Source organism: Melospiza melodia, chromosome 30 (assembly GCF_035770615.1).
Source record: "Melospiza melodia melodia isolate bMelMel2 chromosome 30, bMelMel2.pri, whole genome shotgun sequence".
Taxonomy (NCBI): Eukaryota; Metazoa; Chordata; class Aves; order Passeriformes; family Passerellidae; genus Melospiza; species Melospiza melodia.
Genome location: NC_086223.1, coordinates 1219671 through 1241118, shown reverse-complemented (window position 1 = coordinate 1241118; position 21448 = coordinate 1219671). Strand labels below are relative to the sequence as shown.

General features: G+C 64.0%; 1 protein-coding gene across 3 annotated transcripts; it reads left to right on the top strand.

The window, feature by feature from the left end:
- The first annotated feature begins 1638 nt into the window (after nt 1-1638).
- Nucleotides 1639-17761, top strand: SLC4A1 (solute carrier family 4 member 1 (Diego blood group)). Of its 3 annotated transcripts, XM_063178980.1 has the most exons (19): nt 5236-5309; nt 5416-5512; nt 7766-7839; nt 8001-8178; nt 8258-8393; nt 8594-8735; nt 9121-9190; nt 10644-10828; nt 11854-12064; nt 12155-12358; nt 12639-12787; nt 13225-13419; nt 13859-14026; nt 14155-14244; nt 14354-14520; nt 14631-14884; nt 14969-15138; nt 15351-15524; nt 16246-17761. In XM_063178980.1, exons 1-19 carry the CDS (start codon nt 5292-5294, stop codon nt 16324-16326), a joined length of 2763 nt encoding a protein of 920 aa, XP_063035050.1. In that variant the 5' UTR covers nt 5236-5291; the 3' UTR covers nt 16327-17761. The 3 variants fall into 3 exon arrangements, with proteins under 3 accessions (XP_063035049.1, XP_063035048.1, XP_063035050.1); XM_063178979.1 differs by lacking the exon at nt 5236-5309 and adding an exon at nt 1639-1700 and having other exon boundaries at nt 11854-12358; XM_063178978.1 differs by having other exon boundaries at nt 5235-5309; nt 11854-12358.
- The last annotated feature ends 3687 nt before the right edge of the window (nt 17762-21448 follow it).

Here is a 21448-nt window from a genome sequence, read left to right as displayed (position 1 = left end):
GTTTTGGGGGGCTGAGCATCATCCCCCCCCCCCATCTCCCGGGGCTCTGATCCCACCACCTTCGTGGGTGGGCGGGGGTGGCTGTGCCAATGGGCAGCGCCCCCCCCCCCCCCACGGCGTTCTTCAGCGTGCCTCAGTTTCCCCGTTGCTGTGACGGAGGTATTGGGAACAAGGCTGGTGAATCCCGCAGCAGCCGCGTAAACCTGCACCAAACAGCCCCCAAAGAAACCAGAGTCACCCTCAGCACGCAGACACCCCCCGTGGGGACACGTGCCACCTCCCCGTGCCCACCACCGGGGTGCCCGCTGTGCCCATGCCAAGAGAACCCGGCTGGGGGGGACAGGTGGGCGCAGGGCGGGGAGGGACCCCCCAAAACCCCCGAGGCTGGGCAGGGAGGGGAGCCCTTGGCAGTGCCCAGATAAGGCCGGGGCTGTTATCGGGACACCCAGACCCAGCACCACCCCTCTGTCCCCTGGGGGTGCCACCAGGTCCCCAGTGTGTGCCACGAGCCCCCAGGCTGGATGGCACAGCGGGGACAGCTCTGGTGTCACCTCGCTGTGAGGGGACCCCGTGGGTGTCCCCAGGGACCAGGGGTGGGATGGGAATGTGTGTGTGCACAGGTGTGGGCGTGCACAGGTGTGTGTGTATATGTGTGTGTATATGTGTGTGTGTGTGTGTGTGTGTGCAAGGCTCACCCACCTCGCCCTGGGACTGGAATTGGGATTTTGGGCCTGAAATTCTTGTAGGAAAGCTGTAAATGTAGAGAAACACTTGTGTGTGTTTGTGTGTGTGTGTGTGCAAGGCTCACCCACCTTGTCCTGGGATTGGGATTTTGGGCCTGAGATCCTTTTAGGAAAGCTGTAAATGTAGACACACACATTTGTGTGCACATACATCCACAAGTGTGAGCACAGGTGTGCACATGCATAGAGGGACATGGGCCCCTCACACACACACACTACGTGTGCCCATGGGTGGGCACTAACACAGGTGTGTGCATGTTTGTGTGTATGTGTGTGCAAGGCTCACCCACCTTGTCCTGGCATTGGGATTTTGGGCCTGAGATCCCTCTAGGAAGGCTGCACATGCAGAGACACACAGGGGTGTGTGCACACACGCACACAGATGTGAGCACACACACACACACATACACACAGAGTGACACGGGCCCCTCTCACACACAGGTGTGCCCATGGGTGCCCTCCTCCAAAGCATCCCCCCCTCTCCAGGGCCCCCCAATCCCACGGCACGCAAGGGACGCCCCATCCCGCGTCCCCCCTGCTCCTCCTCCCCAGGGAACCTCCCCAGGAACCCCCTTTTTTTTTTTTTTTTTAATTTTTTTTTTTTTTAACGAGAACACCCCAACCCCGCGGGAAGGGAGGGGGGACACGGGGGATCCCGGGGATTCCCTGCGGGGAAACCCTGAGGTAAACACGGCTGGGGGGCAGCGGGAGCAGCTCGGGGGCGCCGGGCTGGGCGAGGGACGGACAGGAGGACAGCGGGGGCAGGCGGGGCTGAACCGGGGCGCAGTTTCGCAGATGTTGCACCCCGATAACCTTGTTTTTCCGGGGGGCCCGGGGGGGGGGGCCGGCTGAGCCCGAGGGGGGCGAGATTAGGGAGGTGAGCGTGACTCAGGCATCGGCGCTCACAGCCCGGGCACGGCACAGAGAGCGCGGCAGGGCCGGCGGAGGCACCCAGGGGTAGGTGCGGGGTCACCTCGGGGTGACACGGGGGGATCTGGGGCTGGGGGGGCACCCTGGGCTGCCCCAGGGGGGGTGCTGCGGTGGGAGGTGCTGCGGGATGGGGGATTTGGGCTCCAATGGGGGTCCCAGCAGTGCGGTGTGGATGGCCTGGGATGCGCGGGCTCCGTGCTGAGCCGTGCCGGGCACTTTGCGGGATGAGAGATCCCAAATGTGCTGCCAGGGATGGCCTGGGATGTATGGACTCCATGGGGAGCCCCGGGGCTGGCCCGCGGAGGGAAGGAGCAGTCCCGGGTTGTGTGAAAGGTTCGGGATGCGCCGGCTCCAGACGGAGCCCGGCCAGGAGGCGGGAGGGGTCCCGGCCGTGCCGCAGGGATGCTGAGGGATGTCGGGGCTCCGCGGAGCCGCGGGGGCCGCGGGGAGGATCCCGGTGACCGTGCGGGGCTGGCGGGGGGTGTGCGGGCTCCGTGCTGAGCCCTGCGCGGCGTTTGGTGCGGGAGGGGCGAGCCCAGCCCTGAGCCTGGCAGGGGATGGGTGGATGGACCCCATGGGGCTGCACCCACTGAGGGGGACCCCAAAGAGCTGCGAGGGGGACCCCATGGGGTTGTACCCACTGAGGGGTACCCTATGGGGCTGTACCCACGGAGGGGGACCCCAGAGCATTGTACCCACTGAGGGTGACCCCATGGGGCTGTACCCACTGAGGGATTCCCCATGGGGTTGTACCCACTGAGGGATTCCCCATGGGGCTGTACCCACTGAGAGGGACCCCTCGAGGTTGTACCCACTGAGGGGGTTCCCCATGGGGTTGTACCCACTGAGGGGGACCCCAAAGAGCTGCGAGGGGGACCCCATGGGGCTGTACCCACTGAGGGATTCCCCATGGGGTTGTACCCACTGAGGGATTCCCCATGGGGCTGTACCCACGGAGGGTGACCCCATAGCATTGTACCCACTGAGAGGGATCCCATGGGGCTGTACCCACTGAAAGGGACCCCTCGAGGTTGTACCCACTGAGGGGGTTCCCCATGGGGTTGTACCCACTTAGAGGGACCCCAGCCGTGCCCTGGCTGCCGGGGCATGCACGGACCCCACGGGTTCGGCGCTGTCGGTGCGGTGTGGGGCTGAGGGCTCCGTCCCGCACACACCGTGTGGGACAGGAGCCCCGCACCGAGCTCCGTCCTGCCGTGCCCGGGGCTCTGCGGGGCAGGGATGCGTTCGGCAGCTCCCGGTGACCTCGCTGCCGGTGCCGCAGCCCCCGCGGCTCCCGGTGCCGCAGCCCGGCCCGGGGCGCGGTGGGGCAGAGCGGGTGGAGCGGGGCAGGGGCCGACGCCCGGTGTCGGGCGTTATCAGCGGGGCACAGCCCGGCGCACCGGGCTGATGCAAGAGCCGCCGGCGGGCTGGGGGGGCCGGGGGGGCCCGGGGCAGGCCGGGCTGGGGGCCGGGGGCCGCCGGTGCCGGGGCCAGGCGGGGCAGGAAGGAGACGGCCGAGTCAGAGGCTCGCCGTCCATCCCGCGGCCCCGCCGCGGCTCCCGCGCCCCGCCGGGGATCCCGCGTGGCCCCAGCGGGGATCCCGTGGCCCCCGCGGGGTGTCCGGGACCCCAGCCCGGCTCCCCCAGCCCCGGCCGGGAGCGAGCTCCTGCATCACCCTGGTGAGATCGCGGGGGGCCGGATCCCCCCAAAGCCGCCCATTGCCCTGACCTTGCCCCCGAGCCCCCAGCGGGGTCACCGGGCCGGGGGGGCGGGGGGCGGCCGGAGCCCCTCGGCCCGCCAGGCTCGGGGGGTCCCCAGGGGGCGGCTGGAATTGCGGCTTTGGGGGTCCCGGACCCCTCCTCAGAGACTCGGGGCGGGCGCGGGCGGGGGGCAGCAATGGGGGGGTTACGGGGGGGGGTCCGGAGCCCCCCGGGTCCCTCCGGGGCTGCCCCGGGGGGGGCGGGGGGGGCGCAGTGCGGGCAGGGCGCCCCCTGGCGGTTGTGCCGCGGAACAGCCCCGGGGCAGCTGCGGGGGGCAGGGGACCCTCAGGGGACACAGGGGTCACAGGAGACACAGGGGACACGCAGGGGACACCCAGGGGACACAGGAGACGCAGGAGACACAGGGGACACTCAGGGGACACAGGGGACACCCAGGGGACACAGGAGACACAGGAGGCACAGGGGACACTCAGGGGATACAGGGGACACCCAGGGGATACAGGGGACACAGGAGGCACAGGGGACACCCAGGGGACACCCAGGGGACACAGGGGACGCAGAGGAAGCGCAGGGGACACAGGAGACACAGGGGACACACAGGGGATACAGGGGACGCCGGGGTCACAGGGGACACAGGGGACACACAGGAGTCACAGGGGACACAGGAGACACTCAGGGGACACAGGGGACACTCAGGGGACACAGGAGGCACAGGGGACACCCAGGGGACACAGGGGTCACAGGAGACACAGGGGACACGCAGGGGACACAGGGGTCACAGGGGACACTCAGGGGATACAGAGGACACAGGGGTCACAGGGGACACACAGAGGACACAGGGGTCACAGGGGACACAGGAGGCACAGGGGACACTCAGGGGATACAGAGGACGCAGGGGTCACAGGGGACACACAGAGGACACAGGGAACATGCAGGGGACACGCAGGGGACACAGGGACACAGGAGACATAGGGGACACACGGGACACAGGGGACACACAGAGGACACAGGGGCCACAGGGCACACAGGGGACACGCAGGGGACACGCAGGGACACGCAGGGGACACAGGGGTCACAGGGCACACAGGGCACACAGGGGACATGCAGGGGACACAGGGGACACAGGGGTCACAGGGGGTGCGGGCACTGCATGCTGCAGGGATCTGGGGCTGATGGAAGGGCGGCAGAGGGGCCTCCCCAGCTGAGCACCCTGGGCGGGTTTGGGGCGCTCACCCCATCCGGGTTTGAGGTGTCCTGTGAGTCCAGCTGTGCCTCAGTTTCCCCCCTCTACCTTTCCCCTCTGCCGGGGGCTGGGGCTGTGTGTGGGGGATGTGGGACCCCAGCCCATGTGTGTGGGACTGGATGGGGCCCTCATACAGGTGCAAGGGGGCTGTGTAGGACCCCAGACACGTGCCTGGGTCTGTACAGGACCCCCACCCACGCACGAGAGGGGGGTGTGGGGTCGCAGCCCCTGAGGGTGGGTCCACAGGGGACCCCACCCCGGCTGTGACCCCAGCACAGGGCACGGCGTGCGTGGGCACGGGTGGCTCAGGGCAGCATGCCACGTCCCTGGTGGGAAGCTCTGCCGTGCCCTGACGTCCGTTCCCATCCCGTGTGGCGGCAGGGCAGGGCATGACCTCCCTGGGGACCCCCGAGCCCGGGCCCTCCCAGCCCGTGGGGAGCGGGTCGGGCGGGCAGGGGCTGCGGGAACGGCCACGGGGACAAACAAACGCCACCATCCCTCCCGGGGGCACCGAGCGATGCCCTGCCTGCTCTCCGCTAACTTGTTCTCTCTCGTTTCCCCGTGCCCGCCCCGCAGAGCGCCCGCCGGGTTATGGTGGCACCGGGCTGAGCGCCGGGACGCGCCGAGGCGGCAGCGGGGGCCGAGCCCGGAGCCATGGAGGGGCCTGGCCAGGTAGGGACCCCCGGCCCCCGCCCCGGCTCCGCGCTGCGCCCCCCGGCACGGCCCCGGCACGGCCTCGGCGCGGCCCAGCCCGCTGACCCCGGTCTGTGTCCCGCAGGAGGCCTACGAGGAGGGGATGAGGAGGAGCCTGGACCCCGAAGGCTACGAGGACCCCGGGCTGAAGAGCTCCCACCTGTCGCTGGGCGAGATGAGCAGTGAGTGGCTCTGGGGCGCTGGGGGCGCTGGTGGCGTGGGCACCGCGGGGCTGGCATTGCATGGGCACCAGCGTCACAGGGTGCCGGCGCTGCGGGGTGTGGCAGGGCACGGGTACCGATGTGGCAGAGGTGACAGCGTTGCATGTGTGAGCACGGCATAACACGGGTGACAGCTTTGCGGGGGTAATGGCACCACAGGGGCACTGGCGCCAGCTGGGTGCCGGCGTTGCAGGGCCACCGGTGGCTCAAGGTCAGGCGTTGTGTGGGCAGAGTTTTGTGGGTGCCGCTGTGCGGGGACACCAGCATGGCTCAGGGTCATTGCATGGGCACCAGCAGTGCGTGGGCACAGGTGTTTCATGGCTGCCAGCTTCTTGTGGGCACGCATGGCACATTAGCACTGCGTTGCATGGGTGCCAGCAATGCATGGGCACAGGTGCTCCATGGCTGCCAGCTTCTCATGGGCACGCACGGCTCATTGGCACGGTGCTGCATGGGCACCAGCAGTGCATGGGCACAGGCGTTTCATGGCTGCCAGCTTCTGGTGGGCACGCATGGCACACCGGCACGGCGCTGCACGGGTGCCAGCACGGCGCAGGCACGTTGCATGGGTGGCACAGATGAGTTGCACGAGCACACAGGTCTTGCATGGACGCGTTCCCCGGGTGCCAGCGTGGCAGTGGCAGCAGGGCCAGGCAGGGACACCCCCTCAGGGCAGTGAGTCCCTCTGAGGTGCCACCTCCAGCTGCGGGTGCCCGGAGCGGGGCTGAGCCCGGGGACACCCGAGCTCCTTGAGCCCCCCGAGAGGGAGGTGAGGGCAGTGTGGGCACTGGTGCCGCGCAGCACCCCCCGCCCAGGCACGGCCGTTTCGGAGCTGCCACCCCGAGGGGCTGTTTGTCACCGTGGGGTGGCACAGACGGGGTAACGCTGCCCCCTGTTCTGCGCAGGGGCCGGCGCTGGCATCGGGTCCCCGCTGCAGGCGTGGAGAGCCAGGGCCGAGGAGATGAATCCCCTGCGGTGAGTGCCCAGGTCGGGGCTGGCACCCCGGGGCAGGCTGGGGGCACCCGCGGTGCCCGCGCTGAAGCCCCGTGCCCGCGCTGTGTGTTTTGCAGCCAGTATCTGCCCGGCCGCCGGGGATTTTATGACCTGGACGGGAAGCGGCGCTCGGCCGGGGCTCCCCCGGGCCCCCCCAGCCGTGGCGAAGGGCAGCGTGAGTGACCGCGGGGGCCCCGGCGGACAAAGCCCGGCCCCGGCGTGCCCCCCACCCCGAGCTGCCCACCCCCGTGTCCCCCCGTCCCGCGTGGGGACCGTCACCCACCCGGGCGTCAGGGCACGCCGCGGGGTGACCGCTGCCACTTGCCCGTAATCGCCCACTGATTGCGGATAAATAAACTCTTTGTTTGGGGTGAGGACAAGAACCACTCGGGGCTGAACGCCGGCTGGCGCCGGGCGGCTCGGTGGCGGTGGCGGCGGGCAGGGACGGGGACGCGCTCGTGCCCGCGTGCCAGGGCCAGCGCCGTCGGGGACACGGTGCCAGGGGACGCGCCCCGTGCCCGCTCCCGAGGGCGCAGCATCCTTGCCCCGGCAGAGCGGGGTGCGGCTCCCGCAGCATCGCCCCGCGGGGCCGGTGGCACGGCCAGGGGACCGCGGTGTCCCCGCCGGGGGTGCAGGGACGCGGGGTGAGCCTGTCCCCGCCGTGGGGTGACAGCGGGCGGGCGGGAGCCGCGCTGGTGTTTACTGTCAGCAAAGGAAGTGCTGCGGGATTTACGGTGCGCACGGGCATCGGTGCCCGCGTTGTAGGCACGGCGCTGCGGGGACATGGGGAGCGCAGGGGGGGCCGCAGGTAGGCAGGGGACGGGGACGGGGACACGGCGGGGGTCAGGCTGGCCGGGGATGTGCTGTCGCCGTGTCCCCATTCCGGTGCTCGGTGCTGGGGCTGCGCCACCAGCCCTGTCCTCACCCCGGCTCCAGGGATGTCCCCAGGCTGTCACCCTGCCCCAGGGTGGATGCGAGGGACCGAGGTGGGCACCGGCAGGGCGAGAGATGGCAGAGAGGCACATCCGACAAACTCCAGCTGGGTGTGGAGTGGGACAACGCGGGAGGCACATCCACAGTGCCCAGCAGGGCTGGGGTGGGGATGGTGGAGAAGGGGACACGTCCAGGTGACCCCAAAGGGGCTGGGATGGGTGTGATGGTAGAGGCACCTCAAGCAGGGGGTTTGGGCTGGGGCTGACACCTTGGTGGCTCCACTTGCAGCAGTGTCCGTGACCGATGTGGACCTGGAGGCAGCAGGGAGCAGGAGGCTCCTGTCCCAGCCGGACAGCCACGAGGTGGGTGCTGCCCCAGGGACCCCCATTGCCTCCCCGTTCTGGGGGCTGGGTGGGCTCTGGTGACCGTGGGACCAAGCTCTCAGGGCACTGAGGGGGATGCTGAGTGTCCTGGGGGTCCCAGTGTGACCAGGACGTGCTGAGCCCTCCATCTCTGCCTGCAGGGATACGTGGAGCTGCACGAGCTGGTCCTGGACAATGCAAAGGACTTGTGCTGGATGGAGGCCGGCCACTGGCTCAGGCTGGAGGAGGACTTCCAGGAGTCCGGGGACTGGAGCCAGCCCCATCTGTCCTTCCTGACCTACCATAGCCTCCTGGAGATCCGCCGGGCCCTCAGCAAAGGTGGGCACAGCTCCGAGGACCACCAGGAGGGGCGTGAGCACCCTGCGCTGGCCGGATGGTGACAGTGCCGTCCCCACAGGTGCCATCCTGCTCAACATGGAGGCCAACTCGCTGCCGGCCATCGTCCACATCCTGCTGGACCAGCTCATCTACGAGGGGCAGATGAAGCCGCAGGACAGGGACGATGTCATGAGGACGCTGCTCCTGCGCCACAGGTACGGCCAGGGCGGGGGTCCCGGGGGGTCCCGGGCTCTGGGACCCTCCCCAGTGTGTGCAGGGAGCTGGAGCTTGGCTCTGGGTGGGAAAGCTCTGCCCCTCATCCCTCCTTGGGTGTTCCCGTGCGCCCCCGGGGCTGGGGCTGTGCTGGGCAGCAGTTGGGGGCGCCGGGGCGTGTGACACCCCCCCGTGTCCCCAGCCACCCCACCGAGGACGAGTCGGTGTGGACGATGCCGCCGGCGCTGGTGCAGCGCTCGGGCACCGGCAGGGCCGACGTGGAGCGGCCTCTCCTGAGGGAGCAGCGGCCCGTGGAGATGAGCAGGATGGCGGGGAAGGAGCAGGTGAGGGGGGACAGGGGGCTCGGGGGGCGCTGGGGACATTGGGGTGCGGGCTGGGAGCGGGAGATGCACACTGGGTGCACACACACTGCGGCACACGCAGGTGCACACGCACACACACGCACAGGGAACAGTGGGGACACTTTGGGGACAGAAGGGGGACTCAGGAATAGTGGGGGACATGCAGAGGTGGAGAGGGACATACAAGGAACAGAAGGAGGGTCACGGGATAGAGTGGGACGTGCATGGAGAGGGAGATGCAGGGGAACACGCAGGGGGTGGTGGGTGGCACACACAGGGGCAGAGAGGGGGGGACATGCAGGGTACACAGGGGACCACAGGGGACAGCCACCAAGGCTGATTCCTGCCCTCCATCTGCCCGCAACAGAGCGGGGTCCCCAAACCCCAACTCCTGGAGACGATCCCAGAGGGTGCTGAGGCCACCCTGGTCCTTGTGGGTGAGTGGTCAGCAGGATGGGGGTGCTGGGTGCTGGGTGCTGGGTGTTGTGTGCTGGGTGCTGGGTGCTGGGTGCTGGGTGCTGGGTGCTGGGTGCTGGGTGCTGGGCGCTGGGTGCTGGGCTGGGATCGGGGTGCAGGTGCAGGGTGGGGTGCAGGGGGTGCTTTGCCATGTGCCCCTCGCTGTGCTCGCTCACACGCTGCTTTTCTTGTGCCTTTTTTGCCTCTCCCCCTCCTCAGCTCTCGCCGCCGCCTGCTGCTGCTCAGCGCTGCTCGCTGGGTTCCTCTCCCCATGTCCCTTGTCCCCATGTCCTCATGCCTCTATGTGCCCTGTGTCCCCATGTCCCAATGTCCCTGTACTCCCATACCCACCCATCCGTGTGTCCGTGTGTCCGTGTGTCCCTGTATCCCCATGTCCCAATGTCCCTGTACTCCCATACCCACCCATCCGTGTGTCCATGTGTCCCTGTGTCCCCATGTCCCAATGTCCCTGTACTCCCATACCCACCCATCCGTGTGTCCGTGTGTCCGTGTGTCCATGTGTCCCTGTGTCCCCGTGTCCCAATGTCCCTGTACTCCCATACCCACCCATCCGTGTGTCCGTGTGTCCCTGTGTCCCCGTGTCCCAATGTCCCTGTACTCCCATACCCACCCATCCGTGTGTCCGTGTGTCCGTGTGTCCCTGTGTCCCCATGTCCCAATGTCCCTGTACTCCCATACCCACCCATCCGTGTGTCCGTGTGTCCCTGTGTCCCCATGTCCCAATGTCCCTGTACTCCCATACCCACCCATCCGTGTGTCCGTGTGTCCGTGTGTCCCTGTGTCCCCATGTCCCAATGTCCCTGTACTCCCATACCCACCCATCCGTGTGTCCGTGTGTCCGTGTGTCCATGTGTCCCTGTGTCCCCGTGTCCCAATGTCCCTGTACTCCCATACCCACCCATCCGTGTGTCCGTGTGTCCCTGTGTCCCCATGTCCCAATGTCCCTGTACTCCCATACCCACCCATCCGTGTGTCCGTGTGTCCGTGTGTCCCTGTGTCCCCGTGTCCCAATGTCCCTGTACTCCCATACCCACCCATCCGTGTGTCCATGTGTCCCTGTGTCCCCATGTCCCAATGTCCCTGTACTCCCATACCCACCCATCCGTGTGTCCGTGTGTCCGTGTGTCCCTGTGTCCCCATGTCCCAATGTCCCTGTACTCCCATACCCACCCATCCGTGTGTCCGTGTGTCCCTGTGCCCGTGCCCCACGTCCCTGTACTTGCACGCCCACTTACCCCTTTGTCCCAGTGCCCTTTGTGCCCCTGTCCCATTCTCCTTGTCCCCTCTGTGTCACCTCGTCTCCATTCCTGATGTCCCCACGTTTTGCTGTCCCCGCGTCCCTGTGCTCCCACGTCTCCTGTGTCCCTGTGCGTGCTCCCCCATGATCCCTGTCCCGTCCCATCCTCCCCCCAGGCTGTGCAGCCTTCCTGGAGCAGCCCGTGCTGGCCTTTGTGCGCCTGAAGGACGCGGTGACACTGGACGGTGTCCTCGACGTGTCCATCCCCGTCCGCTTCCTCGTCGTGGTGCTGGGGCCCGACACGCCCCACATCAGCTACCACGAGATCGGCCGTGCCATCGGCACCATGATGTCCGAGAGGGTACGGCCACCCCCAGTGCCACCAGCCACCCCCGAGCACCTGGGGGTGCAGCGTGTCCCCCTGTGCCACGTCCCACTCTGATCCCCGTGTTCCCAAGACTCCGTGTCCTCACCTCCCTGTGTCCCGTCATCCCCAAGCCCTGGGGTGTCCCCTTATCCCCCTCTCCCTGCGTCCCCTCATCCCCAAGCCCTGGGGTGTCCCCTCATCCCCCTCTCCCTGTGTCCCCTCATCCCCAAGCCCTGTGTCCCCACGTCCCCAAGGCCTGGGGTGTCCCCTTATCCCCCCTCCCTGTGTCCCCTCATCCTGTGTCCCCACGTCCCCAAGCCCTGTGTCCCCTTATCCCCCAGCTCTGGGGTGTCCCCTTATCCCCCTCTCCCTGTGTCCCCACATCCCCAAGCCCTGTGCCCCCTCATCCCCCAGCTCTGGGGTGTCCCTATGTCTCCCTCTCCCTGTGTCCCTTTATCCCCAAGCCCTGGGGTGTCCCCACGTCCCCCTCACCCTGTGTCCCCTTATCCCCATCTCTGTGTCCTCTTGTTCCCAAGCCCTGTGTCCCCTTATCTCCAAGCTCTGGGATGTCCCCTTATCCCCTCTCCCTTTGTCCCCTTATCCCCAAGCCCTGGGGTGTCCCCCTGTCCCCCTCTCCCTGTGTCCCCTTATCCCCAAGCCCTGGGGTGTCCCCCTGTCCCCCTCTCCCTTTGTCCCCTTATCCCCAAGCCCTGGGGTGTCCCCATGTCCCCCCTCACCCCGTGTCCCTTTATCCCCAAGCCCTGGGGTGTCCCCATGTCCCTGTCCCTGTGTCCCCTTATCCCCAAGCCCTGGGGTGTCCCCCTGTCCCCCCTCACCCTGTGTCCCCTTATCCCCTCTTACCCCATGTCCCCTTATCCCCAAGCCCTGGGGTGTCCCCATGTCCCCCCTCACCCCGTGTCCCCTTATCCCCAAGCCCTGGGGTGTCCCCCTGTCCCCCCTCACCCCGTGTCCCGTGGTGGCACCCACCGCGGCTCAGTCCCCTCCCCGTGTCCCCGCAGGTGTTCCGCCGGGACGCGTACCTGGCCGAGGGCCGGCAGGAGCTGCTGCGGGCCGTGGAGGATTTCCTGGACGCCAGCATCGTCCTGCCGCCCAGCGAGGCCCCCAGCGAGCCGCTGCTCCGCGCCCTGGTGCCGCTGCAGCGGGAGCTGCTCCGACGGCGCTACCAGCCCCTGGAGAGGCTGCACATCGGGGACTTCCTGAAGGATCTGGGTACGGCAGGGACCCCCGCAGTCCGCTGTGCCCGGTGGGACCCCCTCCTTGCCCGCGGGGTCCCCTCATGGGCAGCCGGTGTGTCCCCAGGGAAGGACGAGGCGGCTGCGGAGGATGACGACCCCCTGCGCAGGACGGGGCGGCCCTTTGGGGGGCTGGTGCGGGACATCCGCCGCCGCTACCCCAAATACCTCAGCGACATCAAGGATGCCCTGAACCCCCAGTGCCTGGCCGCCGTCATCTTCATCTACTTCGCGGCGCTGTCCCCCGCCATCACCTTCGGGGGCTTGCTGGGTAATGGGGGGACAGGCTGGGGGCGCTCCTGGGGACGGGGATGTCCCCGCAGCTGGGTGTGGGGCTGGGGATGTCTCTGCCCATGGGGGCTCTTCCCCCCAATCCCAATGCCCAGAGGTGTGAGATACGGGCACAGTGCTGTTCCCTCAGCTGGGCGTGGGGCTGGGGGTGTCTCTGCCCATGGAGATGCTCTTCCCCCCAGTCCCAGTGCCCAGAGGTGTGGGGTGTGGGCACAGCGCTGTCCCCCCAGCCCGGCACCCACCGTCTCCGCTCCCACCAGGTGAGAAGACCAAGGGGATGATGGGGGTGTCAGAGCTGCTCATCTCCACCTGTGTGCAGTGCGTGCTCTTCAGCCTCCTCAGCGCCCAGCCCCTCCTCGTCGTCGGCTTCTCGGGACCCCTGCTGGTCTTTGAGGAAGCCTTCTACTCGGTGGGTGCCCCCTGTGCCCCTGGGTGCCTCCCAGCTGCCACCAGCTGTCCCCACAGTGAGGCTGGGGTGTCCCCACCAGCTTTGGGACAGGAACAGGGACGGGGATGGGGACAGGGACAGGACAGGGATGGGGATGGGGATGAAATGGGGACAGGGACAGGGTGCAGCCGTGTGGGGGATGGCACAGGGGGATGGCACGTGAAGGTGATGCCACCCATGTGATGACCCAAGGGTGAGAGCACACAGGTAGAGCCACCCAGGTGCTGGCCCTGGGGTGATGTGACACCAGGTGGGTGATGCCAACCAGCTGTCCCCGCGTGGGTGACACCCCAGGGGGGTTCCCAGGCGGGTGCTGCTGGGTGGGTGGGTGACGCCACGGGGGTCCAGCCCAGCTGGGTGCCCACACCCTGACAGGGCTGTGCCCTCTGGCTCCGCAGTTCTGCAGCAGCAATGGCCTGGAGTACATCGTGGGACGGGTCTGGATCGGGTTCTGGCTGATCCTGCTGGTGCTGGTGGTGGTGGCGTGCGAGGGCAGCTTCCTGGTGCGCTACCTGTCCCGCTACACGCAGGAGATCTTCTCCTTCCTCATCTCCCTCATCTTCATCTTCGAGACCTTCTCCAAGCTGGTCACGGTGAGGGGCACGGGGGTCCCACGGCGGGGGTGGGGGGCTGCAGATTGTGGTTATCACCCAGGTTTCCATGGAAACAGTGGGATGCAGGTGAGGGATGGAGTCTCCTGGTGCTGCCTCCCCTTTTCCAGGTGTTTCCCAGCTCACGAGGCCCCTTCCAGTGCTGGCTGTTCTGTGATCCTGCGATCCACGCTTCTCTCTGCAGAGGGATTTTGGGGCGCACTTGTCCATCCCCACTGCACCACGCAGCCCTTGCTCTGTCCCCACTTCCAAAACCACAAAAACACCCCCTGCTCAGTCTGTGCTGGGCTCTCAGCCTCTCCCAGCCCCTGGCTGCCATCCTGAACCCACATGGAAGCTGCCACAGGGCTCCCACCATGGCAGGGGGGTGCAGGGCATCCCCATCCCCACTCTCCCTCACCCTCTCCCCTTCTCTCCCCAGATTTTCAAGCAACACCCACTGCAGAGGGAATACAACGTGCAGGCTGAGGTGCAGCCCGGGGTGCCCGAGCCCAACACGGCGCTGCTGTCCCTGGTGCTCATGGCTGGCACCTTCTTCCTGGCCTACTTCCTCCGCGTGTTCAAGAACAGCTCCTTCCTGCCCGGCAAGGTGAGGGTCCCCCTGCGCCCAGGGGGGACAAGATCTGGGGGTTCAGTGGCTGTTCCTGCAGGGGAAGGAAGGGGTGGTGGGAGCCCCGGGACGAAGGGCCCTGCAGGTTCCTCATGCTGTCCCCACAGGTGCGGCGCCTGATCGGGGACTTTGGGGTGCCCATTTCCATCTTCATCATGGCACTGGCTGATTTCTTCATCAACGACACCTACACCCAGGTCTGGGAGGGCAGGGCTGGGGGGGAAGGGTGTCCCCACGTGGGGACACGGGAGAGGGTGCTCGTCCCTGTGTCCCACCCCTCACTGTCCCATCTCTGCCGCCCTCCAGAAACTCAGCGTCCCCAAAGGGCTGCAGGTCACCAACGCCACTGCCCGGGGCTGGTTCATCCACCCCATGGGCGACACCACCCCCTTCCCCATCTGGATGATGTTTGCCTCCGTGATTCCCGCCCTTCTGGTCTTCATCCTCATCTTCCTCGAGACGCAGATCACCACGTGAGGACGGGGGTGTGGGCAGGGGAGGGCTGTGGGGTGCCCTGGTGGGCTGGGGACGGAGGGCACCTCCCCTGGCACTGTGTCACCAACTGCTCCCCGCGTCCCCACAGCCTCATCGTCAGCAAGCCCGAGAGGAAGCTGGTGAAGGGCACGGGCTTCCACCTGGACCTGCTGCTGATCGTGGCCATGGGGGGGCTGGCAGCCCTCTTTGGCATGCCCTGGCTCAGTGCCACCACCGTGCGCACCATCACCCACGCCAACGCCCTCACCATCATGAGCAAGACCTCGGCCCCGGGGGGCAAATCCCAGATCCTGGAGGTCAAGGAGCAGCGCATCAGCGGCCTGCTGGTGGCTGTGCTCATTGGTGAGCTGGGCAGGGGTCCCCGGATGGGCAGCGAGGGTCGGGGGTGCCCAGGGACTCTCTCCATCCTCTCCTTCTCCCCCACAGGCGTCTCCATCCTGATGGAGCCCATCCTGAAGTACATCCCCCTGGCTGTGCTCTTTGGCATCTTCCTCTACATGGGCGTCACCTCCCTCTTTGGCATCCAGCTCTTTGACCGCATCCTGCTCCTGCTGAAGCCCCCCAAGTACCACCCTGATGAGCCCTACGTCACCAGGGTGAGTGGGCTGTGGGTTTGGGGCGTCCTGAGGCTCCCCAGAGAGCCAACTCCTCCTTCAGCGCTGCTGGGTGGGACCCTGCACTGCTCCCCCAGCAGCCAACACCCCACAAAGGTGTGGGACACCGTCCCTGTCCTCAGTGTGGGACGCTGTCCCTGTCCTCAGTGTGGGACGCTGTCCCTGTCCTCAACCCTCTGCTCCTCGTCCCACAGGTGAAGACTTGGAGGATGCACCTCTTCACCTTCACCCAGATCGTTTTCCTCGTGGTGCTGTGGGTGGTGAAGTCCACGCCGGCCTCGCTGGCTCTGCCCTTTGTCCTCATCCTCACCGTGCCCCTGCGGCGCTTCCTGCTGCCCAGGATCTTCCGGGACATCGAGCTCAAATGTGTACGCAGCCCTGGCACTGCCAGCCCTGTGCCAGCCCCGCCTCTCTCCCTGCTCCTGCTCCTGTCCTCGGCTCCATTTCTGCCTTATTCCTGTCCCTGTTCTCCTCCCCGTCGCCATCTCCACCCTCCCTCTGTCCCCATCCCCATCTCTGTCCCCATCCCTGCCCCATCCCTGTCCCTATCCCATTCCTTTCCCCAGCCTCATCCCAGCCCCTCCCTCATCTCCAGCCCCAGCAGTGTCCCTGTCCTCCATCCTGTCCCCATCAGTGTCCCTGTCCCATTCCTGTCCCATTCCTGTCCCCCTCAGTGTTCCTGTCGTCCATCCTGTCCCCATTCCATCCCATTCCTCAGCCTCATCCCAGCCCCTATTCCCACACCAGCCCCATCAGTGTCCCTGTCCCATTCCTGTCCCCATCAGTGTCCCTGTCCTCAATCCTGTCCCCATCCCTGTCCCCATCCCAGCCCCTATTCCCACACCAGCCCCATCAGTGTCCCTGTCCCATCCCTGTCCCTGTCCCACTCCTGTCCCCATCAGTGTCCCTGTCCCACTCCTGTCCCCATCCCTGTCCCCGTTCCCGTCCCTGTCCCCGTCCCTGTCCCATTCCTGTCCCCACTCCTGTCCCCATCCCTGTCCCTGTCCCTGTCCCTGTCCCCATCCATCCCTGTCCCTGTCCCTGTCCCTGTCCCCACCCCGTCCCCCTCACGGCCTCTCCTCCCTGCAGCTGGACGCAGATGACGCCGTGGTGACCTTTGACGAGGCCGAGGGGACAGATGTGTACAACGAGGTGCAGATGCCCAGCTAAGGGCGCCCCCAACGCCCCCCCAGCCCCGCTGCCATCTGCACTGCTGCCATCCTGAGGCCACCGGGCCACCAACGGGGACTGGGGACACAGTCCCCACCTGCCCACCCTTGGGAACGGAGCCTTTTTTTTTTTGTTTTTCCCCCTTTTTTTTTTTTTTTTTTTTTTTGGTCTATTTTTAAAAGGATTTTGGATGATGTGATCTCACCCCCACTTTGCTGCCTGCTGGGGAAGGGGCTGGGCTGCCCGGGCCCCATGTGCCACCCGTGGCAAGGTGGATGTGACACTGTCCTGTCCCCAAGGCCACCACCAGCGTGGGAAAGAGCTGGAGGAAGACCCTGGAGGGAGGAGGAGGAGGAAGGCAGGGACAGAGATACAGCAGGATGGAGTTCTCCCACCATCCTCCTCCTCCTCAGGGAGCCCCCCCAGCCCAGCCCCTCTCCCCAGATGAACTTTGAACAAGCTGGGACAGACCCATCACCCTGTGGAGCCTTTTTCCCATTTTCTCCATCACCTGCTCCACAGGATGGTGGCAGCTTCTCCACTGCACATCCCAGATCCAGGGTGTAAATAGCCCAGCAAGGGGGTTTATACATTTACAATGAAAACAATCATGCTTAAAACACACAGAAAAATACTTCCAGTCATGCTGATGCTTCTGCAGGTAGAATTCACTTAGAGCCAAGCAAAAATTAAAAAAAAAAAAAAAAAAAAAAAAAAAAAAAAGCTGAAAAAGTACCTCAAAAATAGAAAAAAAGAAGAAAAAAAAAGAAAAAAAAATAGCTGCAAGGAGTGATCTGTATATTTGATGCTACTGGGGGGGTTTGTAATTTATTTTTCTGGCTGGTTGTGCCCCCACTGTAGTGGGGCCAAGTGCGTGTGTGTATATACTAGAGAATGATAGCAAAACCTAGAATTTTCTAGAAAAGATGATTTTAAGGAATCCTGGTCAGGGCCTAAACTCTATGGACCAGTCTGGCAGCGTCATTTAACTGATAAGTTAGTCTTAATTAGTTAATTAGTCCTCTTTATTTTTATAGCGTTTCAGGTAAATCCATGTAGGTTTTCCTTGATTTTTCCCTTGCTTGCTCACCGTGCCTTGCCCCATTTCCCTTGGGATTGCTCCAAGGGATGCCCCAATCCTGCCAGGGCTGATTCTGCTCCAAGGGTTGGATGTGACCAAGGGTGCAGAGCACCAGATCAGGCTCCAAATTTGCTCATTTTTGCATAAATCAGAACAGGGGACCTCAAAATCAGCATTGGGGGGTGGGAAGGGGCAGCCACACCCAGGGCTGCGCTGCCTCACGTTTGGGTTGGTTTAGTTTTATTAATTATTTGTCTGAAATAAAAATGTTTTGATCTTTGGGGGTTTCTCCTTCCCTTCCCCACACCTCTGCATCGGGCTTTAATAAACAAATCAATAAAATCAGAAAGGAAATGGGGGTTTTCTTTCCATCTGGGAATTGTCTGGGATGGAGCCCTAATTCCCCCCCAAAGGAGAATTAATTGGGGGATTGGGAATATCCTGATCCTTATTCCAGGGGGATTGGGAATGTCCTGATCTCCATTCCAGGGGGAATGGGAATATCCTGATCCCCGTTCCAGAGGGATTGGGAATATCCCAGTCCCCATTCCAGGGGGATTGGGAATGTCCTGATCTCCATTCCAGAGGGATTGGGAATATCCTGATCTCCATTCCAGAGGGATTGGGAATATCCTGATCCCCGTTCCAGGGGGATTGGGAATATCCTGATCCTTATTCCAGGGGGATTGGGAATATCCTGATCGCCATTCCAGAGGGATTGGGAATATCCTGATCCCCTTTCCAGGGGGATTGGGAATATCCTGATCTCCATTCCAGAGGGATTGGGAATATCCTGATCCCCCTTCCAGGGGGATTGGGAATGTCCTGATCTCCATTCCAGAGGGATTGGGAATATCCTGATCCCCCTTCCAGGGGGATTTGGAATGTCCTGATCCCCGTTCCAGGGGGATTGGGAATGTCCTGATCCCCGTTCCAGGGGGATTGGGAATATCCTGATCCCCGTTCCAGGGGGATTGGGAATATCCCGACCCAGTGCTGCCGGCACAGGACCCAGAGCAGCCCCTGCCCTTCCCCCAGCCCCTGGCACGGGGCTGACCCCGATTATCCATAATCCCATTAAGGAACGGGGGGGGCACCGGTGGGGCCGTGGGAAGGGCCGTGCCCGCTCCCGCCCAGCCTGTCCATGGGGCAGGAACTGGGAGCAGCATCCATGATCCCAAACAGAGCCCCAAACTCTCTCTGAGGGGCTGGGATAAACCCCAGTGTGACCCCCAGCCTGTCCATGGGGCAGGAACTGAGAGCAGCATCCATGATCCCAACCAGCGCCCCAAACCCTCTCTGAGGGGCTGGGATAAACCCCAGCGTGACCCCCAGCCTGTCCATGGGGCAGGAACTGGGAGCAGCATCCTTGATGCCAACCAGCACCCCAAACCCTCTCTGAGGGGCTGGGATAAACCTCAGCATGGCCCCCAGCCTGTCCCAAACCCAGCAGAGCTGCTGGCTCCTATTTTTCAGAGAGGGAAGCACATGGATGGCACTTCCAAACCCAAGGGCCAGCTCCTGTCTCCGTGTCCCCGTGTCCCCGTGTCCCTGTGCCACCTCACGTGGGCAGCCCACGCCAATGCCATCCCCAGGGCTGCCATCCCTGCCCGCATCTGCCCGCAGCCCTGGCTGACGTTCCCCAAGCCGGGAAGGGCTCGCTGTTCCCTGGGAGATGGCAGCGAGGTCACTGCTGCAGGATCCAGCCCGGCCTGGGGTGGGAATTTAGGTCAAGCTCCTCTCTGAACCCGCCCCAGCCCTGGGAAATGGGGAGGGAATTAGGGAAGGGCAGGAGAAACGAGGGGGAGATAAATGCTGATTAATTGGTTGCTAATGAGGGAGGGAGCATGGAGTTCCTGAGGGGGATCAGTGCTGGAAAGGGAGAACCCCAGTGCCTGCAGCATCGCAGTGCCACTGGAAAAGCAGAAAAGTAAACAAAAACCTCCAAACCTGCGGCTTTATTCCCCAAAAATATTAACTGACACAAGGAAGAGCAAATAAAAAATTCCCGCGGTCAAAAGGAAGGCCTGGGAAGGGCAAGGAGAGAGGGGGTGGCATTTAGGGGGGGGGTCCCCCCATTTCCAGCCCACCCGCTGCAGGGTCTGTGATTGATTCCCAGGTCTCCAGTGTGCCCTTGCTGGTAACAAAAGCCCCAAAACCACGTTGGGAGAATTGTGACTGGAGCACATTGACAACTCCATTGATTTTTTTAAAAAACCCTGAAAAATTATAAATGTCAATTTTCACATGTTGGGCCTGATTTGCTCTAAATATTTTATGTTGCCTTTTTTTTTTTTTTTTCTTGTTTTTTTTTTTTTTGGTTTGTTTTGTTTTTTTTTTTTACTTTTATAATTTTTCCCTCTTGCAAAATAGCAACAATTCCTGAAATTCAGGGACCCACCCCAGGCCAGGCCCCCTTTTTCCACGCAGAATTAATACATATATATTTATTTTTGAGCTCTCGCAGGAGGGATTAACCACCCGGCGCCAGTGCTGCCTGGCCGGGCTTGGCACAGCTCGGGCAGGACGTGGCGGAGGAGCCGGCTGTCCGCCTGTCCCTCCCTCCGCCTGATCCTTCCCTTCGGAAAAAGCCAAAATAATCCACTTGCACAGCCAGGCACTGCCCCCGCACCCCAAACCAGCCGGGGGGGGTTGTGTGTGTTACCCACATTTAGGGATTATTATATTTATTATATTATATTTCTATATAAACAGGCGTGAAAATCACCGGATTGCGGCCATCCCCACGCGGTCAGCCGGGGAGATGCGCGCAGCCCACCGAGCCGGGTGTGTGTGTGTTACCCACATTTAGAGATTATTATATTTCTTATATTTATTTTATTTTTATATAAATACTTTTCAGCCATCCCCACGCGGTCAGCCGGGGAGATGCGCGCAGCCCACCGAGCCGGGTGTGTGTGTGTTACCCACATTTAGAGATTATTATATTTCTTATATTTATTTTATTTTTATATAAATACTTTTCAGCCATCCCCACGCGGTCAGCCGGTGAGATGCGCGCAGCCCACCGAGCCGGGTGTGTGTGTGTTACCCGCATTTAGAGATTATTATATTTCTTATATTTATTTTATTTTTATATAAATACTTTTCAGCCATCCCCACGCGGTCAGCCGGGGAGATGCGCGCAGCCCACCGAGCCGGGTGTGTGTGTGTTACCCACATTTAGAAATGATTATATTTATTATATTTCTATATAAACAGGCGTGAAACCCCCCCAGATTCCGGCCATGCCGGGAGATGCGCGCAGCCCGCCGAGCCTGGTGTGTGTGTGTATTACTCACATTTAGGGATTATTATATTTATTATATTTCTATATAAACAGGCGTGAAAGCCCCCAGATTCCGGCCATGCCGAGCCGGGTAACCGCACGTTCCCAGCGCCCGTCCCGCATTCCCGGCGGGGCCGTGCCGGTGTCCCCGGTGCTACCGGAGCCGGCCCGGCCGGGAGCAGCGCCACGGAGCACGGCAGGGCCGGGCCTGGAGCGGCCGTGCCCGGTAACCGGAGCCGCCCGGAGCTCCGGGAGCAGCCGGGGAGGCCCGGCCAGCCGAGTCGCTCGGTGCCGCGGCGGCATCCGGTGCTACGGGAGCTGCCGGTACCGTGCAGGAAGGCGGGCCCGGTGCTACGGGAGCTGCCGGTACCGGCGGGGTGCTCGGCACCGCGGAGGCCGCCGGGCCGGCCGGTGGCACGGAAGCAGCCCGGGATGGCCCGTACTGTGGCGGCAGCCGGGATGGCCGGGAATGTGCAGGCGCTGCCCGGCCGGGATTGGCTGCGGGGAATGACGCCCAGCACAACAAAGGTGGAGTTGGAGAAATTCCATTAAAAAAAATTAAGAGAGAGAGAGAGAGAGAGGGGGAGAGGAGAGAAAGGGAGCGGAGGGAGGGAGGGAGGGAGGAGGGGAGGAAGCTGCCCCTCGCCCGCCCCGCCGGGCAGAGCCCCCCCCGCCGCCGTGTCCCGGGGCCGCGGGGCGGGCAGGAGCGCGGCCCCGCCGTGCCGTGGGGGCCCGGCTCGGCTCCCCCCCCC